The 19633-nt window shown below is 47.0% G+C and overlaps 1 protein-coding gene across 1 annotated transcript in view; it reads right to left on the reverse strand.

The window, feature by feature from the left end:
* Positions 1 to 19432, reverse strand: part of USP31 (ubiquitin specific peptidase 31) — a 164175-nt gene extending 144743 nt beyond the window's left edge. The window contains exon 1 of the mRNA XM_078664786.1: positions 18853 to 19432. Coding sequence (XP_078520912.1) covers positions 18853 to 19404 — 552 coding nt within the window. The 5' untranslated portion in view covers positions 19405 to 19432. The remainder of the gene's footprint in view (positions 1 to 18852) is intronic.
* Between the last annotated feature and the right edge of the window lie 201 nt (positions 19433 to 19633).

Here is a 19633-nt window from a genome sequence, read left to right on the forward strand (position 1 = left end):
ATACAAAGGCCCCCCCTACTATCGTTTGCATTGCAGGTGCCTTGTCAGGCTTCTAGGAACGTTCAGAAAGAGTGTATATGCTTGCACGTGACGTGTTGAGTCACTCAGTGACGCACTTCCTGTCTGCCTCAGTTAAACAGTGACGTCACAGACTGGAGCTGCAGCAGAAGCAGGGCTCGAGGCGGGTGCCACGTGATACGCGGATTTCCTCCGCACTGGAAGTACAGTTTATGTTACTTGCAGCGTCTGTCTGGGCCTTTTCTATGCTTCTAACAAACGCTGCCTTGTGCCCGTCGATAGATCACTTCCACAGTAGTGGATTAGGCAGCATGTATGCTGACAGACAAATTATTTTGAGGCTAATAATTAAACCCCACTCCAGAGTGCCCCAGGACTTTTTCCTATGGCTTAATGAGATGTTAAAAAAAAAAAAGTTGCATTGTCTGCCCCTGAATGACACCTCCCACAAGGTAAAGCTGAGAGGTTTACACGCCAGGCTCCTCTGTGCAGGTTGCATTAGATCAGGAAGACGGCAGTCTGGACGTGCCTTTTTTTCACGGTCGAGGTATTGCACTTTCGTTTGTTGATCCCGTCGGTAACTTAATGCATGTTTAACTTTGTAGAACAACTTCCGCCAGGAAAGAGGGCGCCTCCTATAGAAATGTGAGCAGCTTGTACACCAGAAGCGTGTTGTGACATGAAAACGGTGTAGTAAACGGGGAGCTGGGATATGAAAGCAGACAATATATTTATGAAAGTGAACCTCAAACGATACAGAGCTGGTCAAAATGTTTTGAAGTGTCAATCATTTTTGTTGGTTTTGCATTCTCGCTCGAAATTTTTTTTTTTTTTTTGATCGCCTCCATGCTTGTGATTACGAAAATGTCATTCCAGTTTGCAGCTGCTTCGTCCATTTTACATCTGCACAGTTCATATACACATGTTATGCTCACATCACACAACGATTCGTGACCTCTCCAACTACCGCTTTCCAGGCTCTGTAAAACAGACCAGACCGTGTGTGGAATTAAAATAAGTCGTGTGATTTCGAGGAAAACATAAATGCTTGAAACGTTTGAGTTACACGCAGCAGCATTTTGCTTTCGCCGTCTGATTGTTTGCTTTCTGTGTCTTCTGTTCTCCCCTGAACACCCTTGTACATTTCTTAAAACTAGTCCCAAGATCAGGTAAGAGGGCACGCCACCCTACTCCATTTCTCTGCTCTCTCCCGTGCTCATCTTCAGTCTTCTCCTGTGCTTGTTAGGTTTTGCCTAGCGATGCGTACGAAGTACGCATGCGCTAGCAAAACCTCCTGAGTTCTATGTGGGGTGATGACCCGCCTCTGTCTATCATTGGCTAGCTCCATAAATGGAGGCTAGCCATTGGGAGACAGAGGCTGTCAATCGTGCTCTCTCTTGAAAACGCGATTCGGGGGCGTTTCTGGTGCTTTTTTTAAGCCCCGCCCCTTTGTCCCGGGCCGCGCTGCGATTGGCTGCCGGCCCGGGACACCCCCGTGACGTCATTCCCGGGCCGCGCTGTTATTGGCTGGCGGCCCGGGACACCCCCCTGACGTCATTCCCGGGCCGCGCTGTGATTGGCTGCCGGCCCGGGACCTGACTTGTTTTCTTTTTCTGCCAAAGATATTTAGAATTAAGTGAAGGACCGACATTTAGGTGTGGTTTGTGTGTCTGTGCCTAGTTCAATATTGTGTTCGAATAATGCACTCTTTCCTGTTCGCTCTTTCTTGGTCACATTGAACTCCCACCCCGTACTCCTTGGCAGCTGTCTTTAATTGGCCTCTACTTAAATGGACTAGTAACTTCGGTGCAGTGGTGTTATTCCCCGCCCCTCACATTTTCAGGCCTTGGTTTGTATTTGGCTAAGTATTTGCAGTACTACCGCTTTAATGAGCTGTGTTTCCGGAGTGAGTCTTGAGCAGCCAAGGTCAAGGGATGTGTGTGTGAAGTGGTGAAGACCACAAGAGCAGGAGGCTCCTCGAGTAAGTGGTGTCTGCGGTACCAGTGCCCATAAATTAATGGGTGCGCCTCCTCCGGTGCCCCCACAGCCACTTTTGCTTCTGTACAGACAGCAGCGAAGACGTGGCAAAGCACCGGGCTGATTTATGTTTTCTCCGACGTTTTAGACTGCCCGTGGAACTAAAGGCCCTAGATTTCCAAAACGGTCTCAGTTTAACCCATTTCTCGCACAAGGTCGCCGGATAATTCATTGTGTGTTTGTGGATAAATGAATAATCACTAAAAGCATTTTTAGGAATGCAGTGGGGCGGTTTGGGGAATTAGAGGTGTTCACTTTTTAATTAACCAAATGCATCTGTTGAGGAAACAGCACACGTACTCAAAAATCTGTTGAAAAGTTGTCAGGAGGAGCCAAAAATAGTGTTTTGGACACAGCAGATCCTTTTGAAAGGGAAACTTCATGTGTCATTACAAACAAGGCTCTTCTTGGGCAGTGTTTCCTTCCGCTTGGAAGAAAATACTGCCCAACATGGCCAACATTCATAGCCATGAACACTAATCTTGTTGATTCACCAACCTTTGTCGGACTTGTATATATGCTAGCAGTACTGCAGCACTCGTCATGTCTGTTAGAAGTGCAGTCCAGGGATGGAATGCTCTGCAGGAGCGGATTGCAGCATTTGGTTTAAATGGGGGCCCCACAGGTAAATGGGATCACCTGCAGGGGGGGGGGGCGGATACTACAGCGGTGTGCACTTCCGGTAGCTAAGACGCTTTTTGACTGTGCTCCACCTTTTCACCAGGGCTGCGCATTTTAGTGATTAACGCCCTATTGTGTAACATGGTATGTTTTTTTGTTTTTTTTGTAATGTAGGATTTCCCTTTGTGTAATGCCGGTGATGTTCTCTTTACAGTTCATCAGCTGTGCTTATCCTCCATATCTTGGTGTGTGTGTAGCACTGGAAGTTTCACTCACTCTGCTAGTGAACATACTGGTTCAGTTTTCGTCTCTGTATATTTTTACTTGAATAGGAAACAGAAAATTCATGGGAAATTGTAGAACATAGTCTGTCCTGTATTTTGTTTTCAGGGTGACATATCTTAGAGGGGTTACCATTTATCGACGTTCCATGGGTGGGTAGCGGTGTCTGGAATTAACACTTTGGAATGTACTGACGTGTCCATATAAGCTATTCTGTTTTTTCTCTCGCTCTCTCTCAACAGTGGTGTGTGTATATATAGATTTACACTTATCTTTACAGTTTGTCTAGTTCGCTGCCGAGATCCCTTTAAAAAAGAAAATGCAGATTGCGGCTTCCAGGTTTTCATATTTCAGTTGTTTATGAAGCGAGTGCCATTCTGTTGAACATTTCACACCTTTTTACATACAGGTTTGCAAAATGCTAAAACCTCAGTGATACACAACTTATAAACGAACACTATTTTTAAAGTATAAAACATGTAGCAAGCCCAGCTTTTCTGCTTTTTTTCTGAACCCTATTTTTGTAGGTTGTCCACCCTGCCTGTCCTGCTGTCCCCCGAACGTGTCCACCCTGCCTGTCCTGTTGTCTCACTAACGTGTCCACCCCAATGTCCACCCTGCCTGTCCTGCTTTCTCACGAACGTGTCCACCCCACTGTCCTGCTGTCTCACTAACGTGTCCACCCTGCCTGTCCTTCTGTCTCACTAACGTGTCCACCCTGCCTGTCCTTCTGTCTCACTAACGTGTCCACCCTGCCTGTCCTTCTGTCTCACTAACGTGTCCACCCTGCCTGTCCTCTGTCTCACGAACGTGTCCACCCTGCCTGTCCTGCTGTCTCACGAACGTGTCCACCCTGCCTGTCCTTCTGTCTCACGAACGTGTCCACCCTGCCTGTCCTGCTGTCTCACGAACGTGTCCACCCTGCCTGTCCTCTGTCTCACTAACGTGTCCACCCTGCCTGTCCTCTGTCTCACTAACGTGGCCTACCCGCTCTCTCTTCACCCTTCACTCTTGGACCTCGCACCCGTGCCCTTCCTCAACCCTGGGTGCCCTTTCACCTCTGACCGCTGTCCTCAGCCTCGTGCGGTGTGCTTAACCCCCACCACGCCTGCTGCCCCCTCTGCAGTGCCTCCTCGTTTAATAGTAATTCCCTGTTTTGTAGCGCTGCGTGTGCACGTTATAGCTCCTATAATACTATTTGTGTGTACGGGGTAAACGTGTCTGTCCTTAGATGTGTCCGTCCGCAATGTTCTGATCTCTGCGTGCCTGCTCTTTACATATGGCTTTCTTGACCTTACTCCGGCCGCCTGTACGTGGTGATAGTTTGTGGTGATCTGGTGTGTGATGCAGAGTGCGCCCCTGCTGCCAGTCATGCGTGCTCTCTTCTGTCTCTCACCATTCAGGTGCTGTGCTTTATTCCCCTGGACTTGTTGTTCTTGGGGTTATTTCTAGGTCAAGTGGACTTGCAGGCCTCAGAATTCCAAGGGCTTCACAACCAGGACTGACGGAATGTGCCACATATGGGGGGTGAGGGCGGGGTCACTTGGTGGCCACAGCAGCAGTTTAAGTCTCCCAGGTGGTTGCAGCTACTCTTGATGGCTGTAGGGGGCGCTCAACACTTCTGGGAGGCTGACCATTGTGATTAGCAGCCGGAAGCTATCGACCCTGATTAAACGAAACACAGCATGAACACTTTGTACCTGGGGGTGCCTAGAAGACCATGGCGCCTGCTCCACTTCCCAGAGGCGGCGCTAGTGAAAGGCTAGGGACAATTGCCCCCCAGATGATTGCAGTACCAGCCGAATCCAGAGTACAGGCGACTTTTTAAAGTCGGAGGCCATTTGATACCTGCCTTGAGGCCAATCACGAGTCTACCATGATAAATACGGCAAAGAAAATAACATTGAGGAAACATTAAAACATCTGAAAAGAGGTAACATGGTGGGACTTTCCCTTCGTTATCCATCCCTGCTTTTCGAATAAAATTGAGTAAAGCCTTGCCCCTTAAACAATTATTGGGTGACGGCGATTCCCGCGCAGTGCACGTGACGTGGGGCACATGCCGTATTGAGGGAGTAGTTGTAAAGAATTGTATTTGTTTTTTAAAAGCGGATGAACAGTGTTCTAAGGTGCCAGCGCCTAGTGAAGCTTTAAGAAAATGTATGGTAGCGTTTGGAAATACAAAACTGGAGTTTCGTAGCACTGCATGTCAAAAGTGTTGCTGTTACTGAAGTGAACGATCATGTCCACTTTTGGAAGAAGAATGATAGACTGACAGTCTCGCTGTGATTTAAGTCTGTGGGCTGCAGGTTGCGCAAAGATGTTGCAGTGAGCGTTTCATCCACCGGATTTATTTGACAAGTCGAGGATGTCACTTAAGGCGATGCAGGGGCCCCTGGAGCATGACTGCGTGCCAGGCTTTTATCAAGATTTGTACGTTTAGGCGCTTCGCACTGTTCAAGAAAAGACGTGAAAAGAGGGTGGTAAACTGGTAATCCTAGAGAAAAACGTTTGTAAAATAAACACTGTGTAAGTACTCGTCTCACATGAATTTTCCCTCGGGCGCCCGTTCCCTTTTAGTATCCGCCCTAAGTCACAAACTCATTTAAAGTTCTTCTCTAGATGTGCGCTTTACTAGGTGCCTGCAATTTGTCCTGTAGCTCATCCTGTACTGGTAGCGCCAGCCCATCGATGCACACAGTCCACCTTCTCCGCTGTGTGACCACACGACTTTCATGTTTTTTATATAGCACTTCTACTATTTCTATAAGCACTAGACCTTAGTAACGTCTTCCATTTTGCCCGTTCTTCTATATTTGAAAACACCAACGATCTCACCCCCTGTCTACACATGAGGGATCCCGAGTGTGTGCGTTTGTGACTGCTCCAGTGTGTGCGTGCATGTGACTGCTCCTGGGTGTGTGTGTGTGTGACTGCTCCAGGGTGTGTTTGTGTGTGACTGCTCCAGGGTGTGTTTGTATGTGACTGCTCCAGTGCGTGTGTGACTGCTCCAGTGTGTGCGTGCATGCGACTGCTCCAGAGTGTGTGTGTGTGTGTGTGTGTGACTGCTCCTGGGTGTGTGTGTGACTGCTCAAGGGTGTGTGTGTATGTGACTGCTCCAGAGTGTGTGTGTATGTGACTGCTCCAGAGTGTGTGTGTGTGTGTATGTGACTGCTCCAGTGTGTGTGTGTGTGTGTATGTGACTGCTCCAGTGTGTGTGTGTGACTGCTCCAGTGTGTGTGTGTGGCTGGCTCTGGGTGTGTGTGGCTGGCTCTGGGTGTGTGTGGCTGGCTCTGGGTGTGTGTGGCTGGCTCTGGGTGTGTGTGGCTGGCTCTGAGTGTGTGTGTGGGTGGTAGTAATTGCTGTCTGCTGAGCTCGTCCGTAGGGTACAATAGTTCTCACATTTGCGAGAGATTAAGCTATTGGCAATGTAAATGACAATGCCATTTATTTATCTGTTTTCAAAACCAACACATACATACAAATTTTGTCATTTACAATGCCAATAGCTCTAACTTCTCCAAAGGCGAAACCGTTGCATTGTAAATGCTTGTTTTAATCTGCCACAACATGAAATATGGGGCTTCAGAAAGATGAATATGCAGTTTTGTGCAAATACACTATGAAAACGTGTTTGTGTTAAAAAGAACCATCAGTGACAGAGACTTTACCACAATCAGGAAAAGGCCTTTCAATATTACAAAGGGAAAGTGAAACGAAGTATGGAACTAAAGCCTTTTCACGTAACGATGATAAGGTGACCTTAGAAGCAGGCAGGAGGTGTGGGTAGAGGCAACCAATGTGATATGTTAAAAGATTTTTAAAAAACACAATCTTCATCTCCAGCAAACATGGCCTTTAAATCAATCGATCGCGTGCCTCTCCATCTCGGTCATTATATTTCACCAGACGCAAGATCCTGCCACAATACTCTCAGGAACGTAAATAGCTGCATCAGAGGTTACTGCTGGAACATGCAGATGGCTGCACAGACCAGTTCCTAGGCAAGCCCTATCATTATGTCTGAAAACAATGACAGGTTATAAAGAAAGTACTTCTGGCACAGAGAGAAGAACAAAAAGTCTCTAGGGAGAGCTTTCAATAGTCAAGTTCAAGGGAACAAAATACATGCACAAAGAGGAATAGCTCTAGAAGAGATTGTAATGATCCAGTCATGACACCGCAAAACATACAGTGAATAAAGTGGTTCAGGGGCTGCTACAGTGTCTTGCAGCAGGTCAAAAAGGACAACACGGTACACTCAGAACATTAGCAGGTCATATCGTCAGGCCATAAATATACAGTGTATACAATAAAGAAAGGCTGATCCAAGGTATAGAGAGAGCTTCAAGACTTAATACCATGGTAATAAGCAGCTATCAAGAACCACAGAAAGGAGGCTAGCGAACATCCACAAATACTGCAGAGAAACAAGATATAAATATCTCACTGACAATTCAAGACGGCTAATTGCAATACACTCCTCAATACTGTGAAATTATGCATGGAGAAGAGGATTATATCGTCCAGTAAAACAAGACTTTCCTGCAAAACCAGATGCAAATACACTGTAAGAAGCTGTATCCGAACAATTAACAGCAACACACCCACTGCGATGAACCAGGACATAGAGACCACACTGACAATTCAAGAAAGCCACTGGAATACACTCCACATTACTGTGAAATCATGACTGGGGAAGAGAATTATATTGTCTAATCGAACAAGTCTTTGCTGTAAAACCAATATGCAAATACACTTTACGATGCGGGATTGGCAAAATTAACAGCAACACAGAGCCAGGCAAAGGCTCAAGACTCAGCATTTATTAATCAATATATACACAAAACCCCAGGAAGAACTAATGAAAACTTGGTGCTCACCGGACCCTTATCTCAATGAAACCACTTGGATCTCAGGAGAACAGCTTGAAACACACCTTAACACTTGTCTCTAGGACCTACAGATTGGGAAATTCAGAACTGGATGTGAGATAACAATGCAGGGGGTTAGAAATCTGCAATAATCTCCAATGTCAAGCCCCAACGGACCAATAGCAGACCAATTCTGCCTACAGTTTATAGTTCGACAGTCTGAATGTCAGTGGGAAATATTTCACTGGTCTTGGGATTGATCTCCTCAAAAGCTTTTCTGTCGTTGTTGTAACGCTTGCAATTAGTGGGGGGTTTTGTTTTGTCGAATTGCATATCCGAAGGTACAGAACAGAATATTTCCTGCATTCAGATACTTTTCTTGTGCGATTTAGGTTCACTAATTTGCACAGTGCTCCAATGAGACTGCCTTGGTTACAGTTCCAAATTGCAACAATACAAAGTATTACTATATAAAATGCAACCAAAAATGCACAGTAAAGGGGCGGCAAATAAACAGTCTGGCTATTTTAGCGCTGCAAATAACAAAACAGAGAAAAACAAAAATAGCACGATAAAGAAGCTGTGGCAGCCACACAGGAGAAGATGGACTGAAGTTGATGGAGGATTCTGATGGGCATACTGTAGCTACCTCCCACTAAAAGACTGGTAGGACTCTACACCAATAGGACTTTAATTCAACACCAGGATTACTGAAGTGCCTATGATGTGCCAGTACATACTTACGGGGATGGCACAGCGGCATCTTTACATGGAAAGTTAAGTGGCATGGTGTGCAGATCGATAATCCAGAACGCCCCAGCACAGGAACTTACAGAACTACAACTCAAGCAATATTTGGCATCTGGACATTAAATTACTGTGGTGTAACCAATATTACTGTTCCATTCACGCTCTAGTAATAAAGACCTGAGGGCAGCATCATGAGACCACAAAACATACTCTAAGGCAGCTCTGAGCCAGACATTGAAGGAGAAGACAGAACATATATTTAGAATCATTCATTGCCAGATAATACAGCTGGAATGTCTGAGTGCCGATATGCTTGAAATAATCAACACCTTTTGAAAAGATTAAAATGGCAGATATCAGTTTTAAACTGATTACTATCAAGGAGAAACCACAACACCCGGGGAGAACATTTAAAACTAAGCAAGGTCAGACTATTTCAGCCCACTGACCTCAAGACCTTTGGTGGGAATCTTGTCCAACAGATATGTGTTATATGATTTGATCCTCATCTGCAGAGCAGACAAAAAGGCATTTAGCATGAATACGGTCTTCCACTAATAGCCAGTATAGGTAGGGCAACTAGAATTATGTATTCTGCAGCTATGGTGTTTTCCGCATAGTTATGGATTTGCCATCTAATCCACCATTTACTGAATAATTTGCAGATTTCCATTATATATATATATATATATATATATATATATATATATATATATATATATATATATATATCTAGCACAGATAAAAAGTTACAAAACAAATAGTGCCACATGTTGTTCCGCAAAGTGGTAGCTGATTTGCCAGGTTAACTGTCAGCTTCATATTGCTTATTGATTTATTCATGTCTTAAACTGTACTAATGAAACGCAACTTCACTCAGATAGTATTATTGGTTGTTTAAATAACAGTAAGACATACTCCTTAAACAGCTTGGAGCACAATAGGCATCATAATTTCCTTTTTGTTGCAGCATAATTGTCATCCTTCCCCCATAATTTGATCCTTCACTGCTACATAACACCAATGGCCCCAAGTATAGGCAAGGCCACTTGTATTAATAGATTATGTTGCTGCGGCATGTTCTGCATACATGTGGATTCATCACATTTGACACATAATTAAGTCTTCCGGTTTTATAAATTCAGACCAAAACCAATATTTTTCCGGTTTGCGTTTATTTTAAAAAGCTAAAAAATACTGAAAATTGTGCTTCTTTTGAGAGACTCTCCATGCTGTATTTCATGAATTCCAGACAACATCTGAGCAGATACAGCATGGAGTTAAATAGCAGGATGAGATTTCCTTAAATACAGGCATATGCTTAACATACATTTTATAGTATAACATTAATATGTACCTAGGAGTGCAGTCTTTTGTTATACGTGGCTGCTTAAATTTGCTAAACCATGACAGGCATCCATGTATGAGTGCACGTCCAAGAGTTTTAAAAACGTGGAAATATACCATTTAACTACAAGGTCAACCTGAAGGTCTATCGAATTAGTATTGTCTATGTAAACACTCTGATTCTTTACTATAATTTTGAAGAACTAACGTCCAAAATAGCTGTCCCTTGTAGAAGATAGTAAACGTTTACTGGTGTTTATCTTGGTGATGTGTAAAACCGCTGACACCATAAGATTTCTTTTTCTCAGGGGGTCAAAGCCAGGGAACCGAAAGAGGCCATTAATAACTTACATGATGCCAACGAAGAATGCCAACTCTCAACAGAACATGCCTGCATTTGAAAGGTTTGTGTGTCATGTGGGCCCCAGCCAAGGTAGGGGTGGATCCTCAAAACCTTCATTACCAAACAAGACGCTGTGAGTCACTGGCCATACAAGAGGTAGCATAATCATCTCCAATAGAGTCCGTACCTCATGGGGCACAAAGGTGGGAACAAAACCACTATAGCTACCTCTGTCTTGTGAGGTCTCACAACAGAAAGCACACATCTCCGCAGGCAGTCTGTGCCTCATAAGGACCTAAAACCAATTGGGAGTAACAGAATTAGAGAATCATAATACATCTGTGAAAATTAGTTCTAAGAACTACAAGCCCACCTCCATCACCACAGGATGGGTACCCATGAAGGTAGCAAAGAACAGGGAAATTAACCCACGACCAAAAGTTGCCTCAACCTCAGATGTCCATTTAGAGGGAGCATATCACATCAAGACTGTCTCAGGGGAGAAAATCCTAGACCAAGGGTCCCAAACGTTTTCTGTTATAAGAGCTACTTATGTTCAATGAAAATCACCACGAGCTACTAATATTAGTGTTGTAACAATGACCATAACAGTTAGGAATTCATTAGTGGCACCATATACAAGATTACCATTAGCGAACACCTCAGTTCATCAGGCGCAGTTGCCAGTAGTAAGTTAAAAAAATTTCAATAAGGAAAGGCTCGCCGTGGGTAATATATAATAGTTATAGCTGCAATGGCTCGGTCGCCAAGGTAATAATCAGTAATAATTCTCCCCTGTGGTTCATGACTCATCACTCAATTATCAGCTTTAAATATATTTTGGAAATTCCACAATTTTTCTCCAAACATCAGCTCCCAAGTTCTGAAAATACACACATTTTCATCTCAAAAACATGCTTATAATATTTGATATACATATACCAATTCAACCAATCAAAAACGTCTAAATTATTATACTGAGCTACGCACAGGAGACCTACTTTTAGACATTTGGAGAGCTATGAACAGCTCACAAGCTACTTGTTTGAGAAGCCTGTCCTAAGCCATAACCCACAAACAGTACTTGTGCCTCATGAACACCATAGCAGTAAACATACTTCTTTTGCCAGCATAATTTATCTATACTGTCACTTGATTAAAGGATAAACACTATTCTCTGTCTTTCCACCGATCTCTCAAGATGAGATGCTTACGTTATGCAGAAAAGTTAAATCAGGTTCCCCTGCAGATCCTCTTAAACCTGAGCAAATTCTCAAATCCCTGCCGCTGCTCCTCGTGCCTTTCTGTCAGCTGATTAATATGTCCCTGTCTAGGACAGTTGTCTCCAGCGCTTGGAAACGGGCCATGGTGATCCCCCTTTTAAAGAAACCCGCATTGGACACCTCTAAACCGGAGAACTTTCGCCCCATCTCCTTCCTGCCGTGGGTATCCAAGATCGCCGAGGCCTACATCAACTCCATTCTGACAAGATTCTTAGAAAATAATAACACGCTTGACTCTTCTCAGAATGGTTTCCGCCCGGGTCACAGCACGGAGACTGCTCTCCTAGCTGTAACCGAACACCTGTGGGTGGACTTAGATGTTGGGCGAACATCGGTGCTGATACTTTTAGATCTTAGTACTGTGTTCTAATCGACTCTGTTGCAACATCTGGAGGAGGCTGGCATAGAGGGTCCGGCCCTAGGCTGGTTCGCCTCTTTTCTTTCCGAAAGAACCTTCCAGGTGTCGGCCCACCTTTTCACCTACCTGACTCACACTATTAAACAAGGGGTTCCGCAGGGCTCAGCGCTGAGCCAAGCGCTTTTCAACCTATATGTCCAACCTCTAGCTGCGGTAACCAGGAGTAGAGGTCTAACAGTGGTATCATACGCGGATGATACCCAGCTGGTACTGGCACTCTCTGGCAACTCGACCCAGGATGCATTTAAGTTCAGACGCGATCTAACAGCGTGGATGACTGCCAACTGCCTCCAGCTAAATGCGAGTAAATCAGAGATTTTGCTAGTGGGGAGAGGCACTGAGCCGTGCATTGAGAGCTGATGGCCTCCGACGCTGGGTTGCGCACCCGCCCCTCGACAAGTGGTAAAAAACCTGGGAGTTTGGGTTGATTCTGCCCGAATATATGATATTACCACGATTACAAGTTCCACGCATGGCATTACCACGCAAATTTTAGTTCGCAAGTGGCTTTACCACGCTGGAATTTGCAACGAAGGATTATACCACGCATTTTAACGTCCTTTAAGCACAAACGATAAAGATTAATTTCTTACCTGACACCTTCCTGTCTTTCACCAGCAGCCCGTACTTCAATTCACCATCGAAACAAGCGTCAAAACACGTCTACCAAAAGTAAAAAAAAACTGCTATTTTCACGTACACGGCACGTCTTTGGGGGAGGCACTTTCCTTTTTCTTCGGTGGTACTGAAGTTCGTTTTTTTAATTTAAGTAATCCGCTCCTTTGTTTGTTTTTTGGGGGGAGACCCCCCCAGCCCCCCTCCGAGCCCCCCCCTGCCCCCCAAGCCCACGCCCCCCTGCCCCCCCACCCCCTGCCCCCCCAAGCCCACGCAGAACGACTTGAAGGAATACCACGTCTCCCCCCCAGCCCGTGGTAAAGACGTCGTGGAAGGCACCCTCGTTGTAAAGACGTTTGCGTGGTAAGTGTCACGTGGTAAACGTTATTAGTGGTAATGCCTTCGTGGTAAATGATGTTTCCCATTCTGCCCTCAACTTCCAGGCCCAAACTAAAAATGTAGCTGGAATCTGTCTTGGTCTCCTGCGCGGGCTAAAACCTCTGCTGGACTCCTTTGACCCCACAGTTCGCCAAGTCAACATCCAGGCCTCCATTCTATCTAGGCTGGATTACGCCAGTTCACTTTATCTGGGGGCTAAAATAAGGCTGAAATTCTACGCCTGCAAAGGGCTCAAAATATGGTTGCCAGAACCCTACTTGGCCTCCCAAGAACCTGCCCCACGACCAACGCCATCCGCAGACTTCATTGGTTGCCAGTGGCAAAACGCATTGACTGTAAGAATCTCTGCATTGCTCACAAAATCATCAATCTCTCTTCCCCAGATATCCTGACGAATCTGATATTACCCAAAGTAGCCTCTCGCCAACTTCGTTACATGGGCCAGCATCTGGCAGTTGTCCCTCGGGTGAGGAAAGAGCAAGTAGGAGGATGCTCTTTCCGCGTCCTGGCTGCAAAACTCGAACTCTCTTCTGGTTCACATCCATTGCAACAATAAACACACTGCATTTCGTAAAACCACTAAAACACATCTCTTCACTATGTTATAGGCCTTGCTGTTCTATTTCAGTTCCCTCCTAACATCTGCTACAGTCAGCGCTGGGAATGCCCTTTGCTGGAGCAGCTGTGCGCTTTACAAAACTCATAACATAACATACTCAATAGCCATAACCTTGAGAGTAGCTGCAAGAGGATGCTTGGGCCTAATGAGGCTGCATTACACACAGCACACCTCCACTTCAACATTGCGGTCCTTACTGCACAACAAACATAAAATGAATTTCTGTATCCCCTAAATTCCAAACACCTCCCTTATCAGATCACCCGAAATTGAACAACCAGACTGCTATGTTCTACCTAAAACTCTCATAGGCCAAGAATAATTCAAGATTGGAAGTAAATCAATCTTTTTTTTCTGGCTAACAGTTTTCATGTCTTGGGCACAAAGTTATCACGGAGATCTGCACAGACATAAATAATTAACTAATCAGTTACCTAATGCATCAAAGATTTAAAACAATTACCAAAAACAAATAGGACAAACCCGAGAGGTTTGACAGTAATACTTGCATGCATTTATATTCTTACTGAGTTCTGCATGTAACCCTTCAACATATCTGCTCATGTAAGACATAATAGTACTCTACACACTCACAGAAAAATGCTTACGCTTTCGTAAAGACCTCTCTGTTTCCATATATTTATTAGCCTTTTTATTTACTGCTGCTCTATCCTATAGGGCAAACTTGTAACCATTGTTAGAGCAATTCACAACAGTACCCACTTAGAAACATGAATATTAAACACAAGAGAATGGAAGAATAAAGCAGATGAATATGCAAATCATATTTAGGTTCACAACAAAACCATAGGTTCGAATACAAGCCGAATAAAGACAAGAGTGGGATCACTCGTCTAAAAATTAACATCAGCAAAGGGAAGTCTAAAAGGCTAACAAATAAGGGGACGAGTGAAAACAAGGTCACTAACTGCCTTTCAGACACCATCAAAATGTCTGTGAAATAGAAGCAAATCTAGGTTCTTTTTTGAAAGTTACTTGGCATTTGCAAGTTACAACAAGCATTGGAAATGCAATAGGTCTCGCAATAGAATAGTTAGACATTTTTCTTTTTGCAAATGGAAGAGTGGCGTTGCGTGGATGAGTAGCGTTGCATGGATGAGTGGCGTTGCGTGGATGAGTGGCGTGTGTGAGTGGCGTTGCGTGTGTGAGTGGCGTTGCGTGTGTGAGTGGCGTTGCGTGTGTGAGTGGCGTTGCGTGTGTGAGTGGCGTTGCGTGTGTGAGTGGCGTTGCGTGTGTGAGTGGCGTTGCGTGTGTGAGTGGCGTTGCGTGTGTGAGTGGCGTTGGGTGTGAGCGGCGTTGCGTGTGTGAGCGGCGTTGCGTGTGTGAGCGGCGTTGCGTGTGTGAGTGGCGTTGCGTGTGTGAGTGGCGTTGCGTGTGTGAGTGGCGTTGCGTGTGTGAGTGGCGTTGCGTGTGTGAGTGGCGTTGCGTGTGTGAGTGGCGTTGCGTGTGTGAGTGGCGTTGCGTGTGTGAGTGGCGTTGCGTGGATGAGTGGCGTTGCGTGGATGAGTGGTGTTGGAATGCAATAAGTATCGCATTAGAAAAGTTGTAGTTATTGGTCTTGTAAATGACATAATTTTTTTTTTTTTGCGATGTTAAAATTGCTATATTGATGGCTTTGTCATTTACAATGCCAATAGTTATAACTTTTGCAAATGTGACACCTATAGCATTTGGAATGCAACATGTTTAGTATTTACGTGACTTATATGGCAGCTCTGGTCGTTATGCTACATCTCTAGATAGTTTTATCTTCCGCAAATGTGACACCTATTGTAACACAATATGTGTTGTGAGGGTGGGTGAGGGGGTGAGGTGTTGAGGGTGAGGGGTTGAGGGTGAGTGAGGGTGAGTGAGGGTGAGGCTGAGGTGTTGAGGGTGAGTGAGGGTGAGGAGTTGAGGGTGGGTGAGTGAGTGTGAGGGGTTGTGGGTGAGTGAGGGTGAGGATGAGTGAGGGTGAGGGGTTGAGGGTGAGTGAGGGTGAGGGTGGGTGAGGCTGAGGGGGCGAGGGTGGGTGAGGGTGAGGCTGAGGGGATGAGGGTGGGTGAGGGGTTGAGGGAGGGTGAGTGAGGGTGAGTGAGGGTGAGGGTGAGGTGTTGAGGGTGAGTGAGGGTGAGGAGTTGAGGGTGAGTGAGTGTGAGGGGTTGAGGGTGAGTGAGTGTGAGGGGTTGAGGGTGAGTGAGGGTGAGTGAGGGTGAGGGGTTGAGGGTGAGGGGTTGAGGGTGAGGGGTTGAGGGTGAGTGAGGGTGAGGCTGAGGGGTTGAGGGTAAGTGAGGGTGAGTGAGGGTGAGGCAGAGGGGTTGAGGGTAAGTGAGGGTGAGTGAGGGTGAGGCAGAGGGGTTGAGGGTAAGTGAGGGTGAGTGAGAGTGAGGGTGAGGGAGGGGTTGAGGGTGAACGGTTGAGGGTGAGTGAGGGTGAGGTGTTGAGGGTGAGTGAGGGTGAGGGTGAGTGAGGGTGAGGGGTTGAGGGTGAGTGAGGGTGAGGGTGAGTGAGGGTGAGGCTGAGGGGTTGAGGGTAAGTGAGGGTGGGTGAGGCAGAGGGGTTGAGGGTAAGTGAGGGTGAGTGAGAGTGAGGGTGAGTGAGGGGTTGAGGGTGAGTGAGGGGTTGAGGGTGAGTGAGGGTGAGGTGTTGAGGGTGAGTGAGGGTGAGGGGTTGAGAGTGAGTGAGGTTGAGGCGTTGAGGGTGAGTGAGGGTGAGTGTGGGTGAGGGTGAGGGTGAGTGAGGGTGAGTGAGGTTGAGGCGTTGAGGGTGAGGGTGAGTGAGGGTGAGTGAGGGTGAGTGAGGGTGAGTGAGGGTGAGTGAGGGTGAGTGAGGGTGAGTGAGGGTGAGTGAGGGTGAGTAGCAAAAAAAATCGTATGGAGCCAGGGGCGTAGCGCAGGCTCCTGCAGGGGGAGGCTGGGACAGGCTGGGGTTCCCCTTGAACTCAATTTCTACGACTATCCCTGAGTTGTGAGAAACTGGTGAGGGGGGGGGATTCGGAAGGACGGGGTGACATCATGTAGATTTACACCATGGCATCGTGCTCCACAGCAAGCGAACGTCTCCCACAAACGGCAACATAGCGCGGCACAAAAACTCGGACTCTTTCCCCTGAGGGAAAAGCGCACAGGCCTGCAGAACGGCTTATTTCCACCCTGTCAGAAATGGCACCTCAGCATGTGCCTTCCCTCGTCACTGAACAGGGCATATTGAACAGGGTCGGAGGGCTGGCAGCTCGTCCTGTTCTCTTCCGTGAATGTCTAGCTGATTTGTCTTGCCAATAAAATATTATTTAACCGGGAGATGGAAACGTGCAGAGAAATGGATAGAGAGTGAGCGGAGACAAATGGAGGCGGGGGCTGGGGAGAGCGAGGGTAGGGAAACAGACAATAGGAAAAAGTAGAAAGAGGAAACATGCAGCAATGGAGAGAACACATCAGAAGAGCAGCTGTAAAATGGGATTGCGAGAGGGAAAATGAAAGGACATGTGGGACAGAGGAGAAGAGCACGAGGTGACCCAACAGGAGTAGATGGGTACTGGGGAGACATGACAGAAGTTAGAGATTAAATAGGTGCGACGGGGGTAAGAGGGCTGAGATATAGGGGTGCTTAGAGCGACGGAGATGCAGGGAAGGAGAGTGACGGTCACAGAAGGGGAGAGGTGTATAGAGATGGCGGGAGGCGGACGAGGAAAATGGTTAGAGAAGGAAAGATGAAGGAAGCACGAGGGAGAAAAGGAAGACGTAAGAGGGTGAAAATGCGTAGAAAACAGAAAAGATTAATAGGTGGGGGAGAGGGCTAGCGAGGGGAGAGCAACAGAATAGACGATCGTGATTAGAGGGTGAAAGGAAGAGAGATGAGAGCTCGTGGGACGGAGGTGAAGAGAGAGATATTCGTATAACGTGTAAGAGGAGATAGCTGGAGTGATAGATGAGTTGAGATGAGGATGAGGGACATCGAGAGGTAGGCGATTAAATGGAAACGTATTGAAAGGAGATGGGCAGTTGGAGGAAATTAACAAACAAGACGGAGGGCATTGCTGTGGGGAGGGGGTGGAGGAGAAATGCACACGGCGGGCAGGGGAGGGGGCAGCGGCATGTGGGTGTGAAGAAGCCGGGGCCTTTGAAGTGAAGCTAAGCTTCACTTCAAAAGGTGTCGGGAGGAATGCGGCTGAGGGAACAGACGGCGATTGCGGCTGAGGGAACTGATGTGCACGCGCTTTTAAGCTCAATGCACATGCGCATTGAGCTTAAAAGTCACGGGCACTGCAAGGAATCGCCACGATTCCTTGCTTCTTAGTTAAAGGTTGTTTAAGCCGCAATAGGCTCGCAAGCTCGATGCGCATGCGCATCGACAGGCGAGACCTAAAAATGAGCACATTCCCATAGCAATGCCTGAGAAAGATTTTGTATACAACGTCCTTTGTTTGCTGTAGGCAAATTTGACAGAGGGGAAGCACTAATTTGTGGATGAGACTTTTCAGAGCTTGTTTGACAGCCAGATGAAGCTTATATGTCAGCTGGGAGAGAGTATTTGACTGTAGGAGACTCATGGCTGAATGGCCAAAATCTTAGTGATCTGAGCAACAGTTACATTTCCAGAGTAAAGAACTTCCTTTATCAATTTGTATTTAAATATAATAGTCACATAAACCCTTAGGTGTCTATTCTTTAAATTAAGACTCAGAAATGGAAGACATATGATCATCTCAGGTATACAAGACAGTTCAACTGCCGTAAATATTACATAATATGGACAACTGACAACACAGCGAGGTTGTCAAAGGGCATAGGAACCCACCAAAGAAGGAGCCCATTGCAATTGTGAGACTCCCAATATCACAAAAACAAAATAAAAAGGACGAACGCATACTGAGACAGCCAGCAACATGTGACTAACAACCAGAACACACCGAAGCATAGAAGTGGATAACGAGAAGGGTCAGGTGGACGCAGAAAAGTGGGCAGCGAGCGAAAGGATGCGGGGAGGCACACCTGCTGAGCGAAGGGTCAAGGGAGACAAGCAAACCAGATCTTCGCAGAGCGAGGTGGAGGTTTCTCCTGCGATGGGCAAAACCATATCAGTGCAAACAACATGAATCCCTGGGAGATTAATGGCTGGGTGACGAATGATAGATGGCCACTGGCTATGTACTAAACTTCATATGCCGTGTAGAGAGGATATGTTGACACTGAGCCACGCACATGGCTAGTTGATGTCCCGCCCCTTCGGTCCCCTCTCCTCCTCACCTTGAACTCGCGGCTGTGCTGCGGGGTGTATTCCAGGGTCCATAGGCTGCGCAGGAGGCTGGCCAGCTGCTCGGTGACCTCCGGCCCGCGCCCCCCGGTGCTGGCCCGGTACTGGTCCAGAGACTCGGAGCCATCGAGCCCATCCAGGCCCTCCAGGCGCACTTCAGAGCTCTCCAGCCCCCTCGGCCCCCGGAACTGTTCCAGCGCCAGGTACTCGGCGAAAAGGTCGGTGTTGCTCAGGCACTGCAGCACGGCGTTCATGAAGCAGGTGTTCCCATGGTTCTTCAGGCCGGACAGCCCCGGGGTCCTAGGGGGGTCAAGGATGCGCGGGGAGCCTGGCTCCGGGGTGAGCCGGGGGGATGGCGGTCCGGGAGGAGTGGGTGGTGGCGGGCCGGGAGGGGGCTCTGAGCTCAGCCGGGAAAGGGTGGTGAGGGTGCGCAGGACGCGGCCCATGAGCGAGGCTGAGCCGCGGGGCCGGGGCGGGAAGAGCCGCCGCCGCAGGGACTTCTTCTCCTTCGGGCCCGGGGGGGCGGCGGGGCAGACCTCTGCCATGACAGCCCCAGCACCGCGGCACTTCCTGTCCCCACCGGAAGTGGGCATCGATATAGAGAGAGGACACACCCTTAGTGAGGCCATGTACAATGAGGCAAGAGAAGACATAGGGCAGAGAAATAGAAAGAGGACTGGATTTGTCCTAGATCCAGAGACGCACCTTGGCTATACATAGAAGAGAAAAGCGGTTTTAGAGGCGGACTTAACAAGTCCCTGTCACAAATTACAG

Source organism: Lissotriton helveticus, chromosome 10 (assembly GCF_964261635.1).
Source record: "Lissotriton helveticus chromosome 10, aLisHel1.1, whole genome shotgun sequence".
NCBI lineage: Eukaryota > Metazoa > Chordata > Amphibia > Caudata > Salamandridae > Lissotriton > Lissotriton helveticus.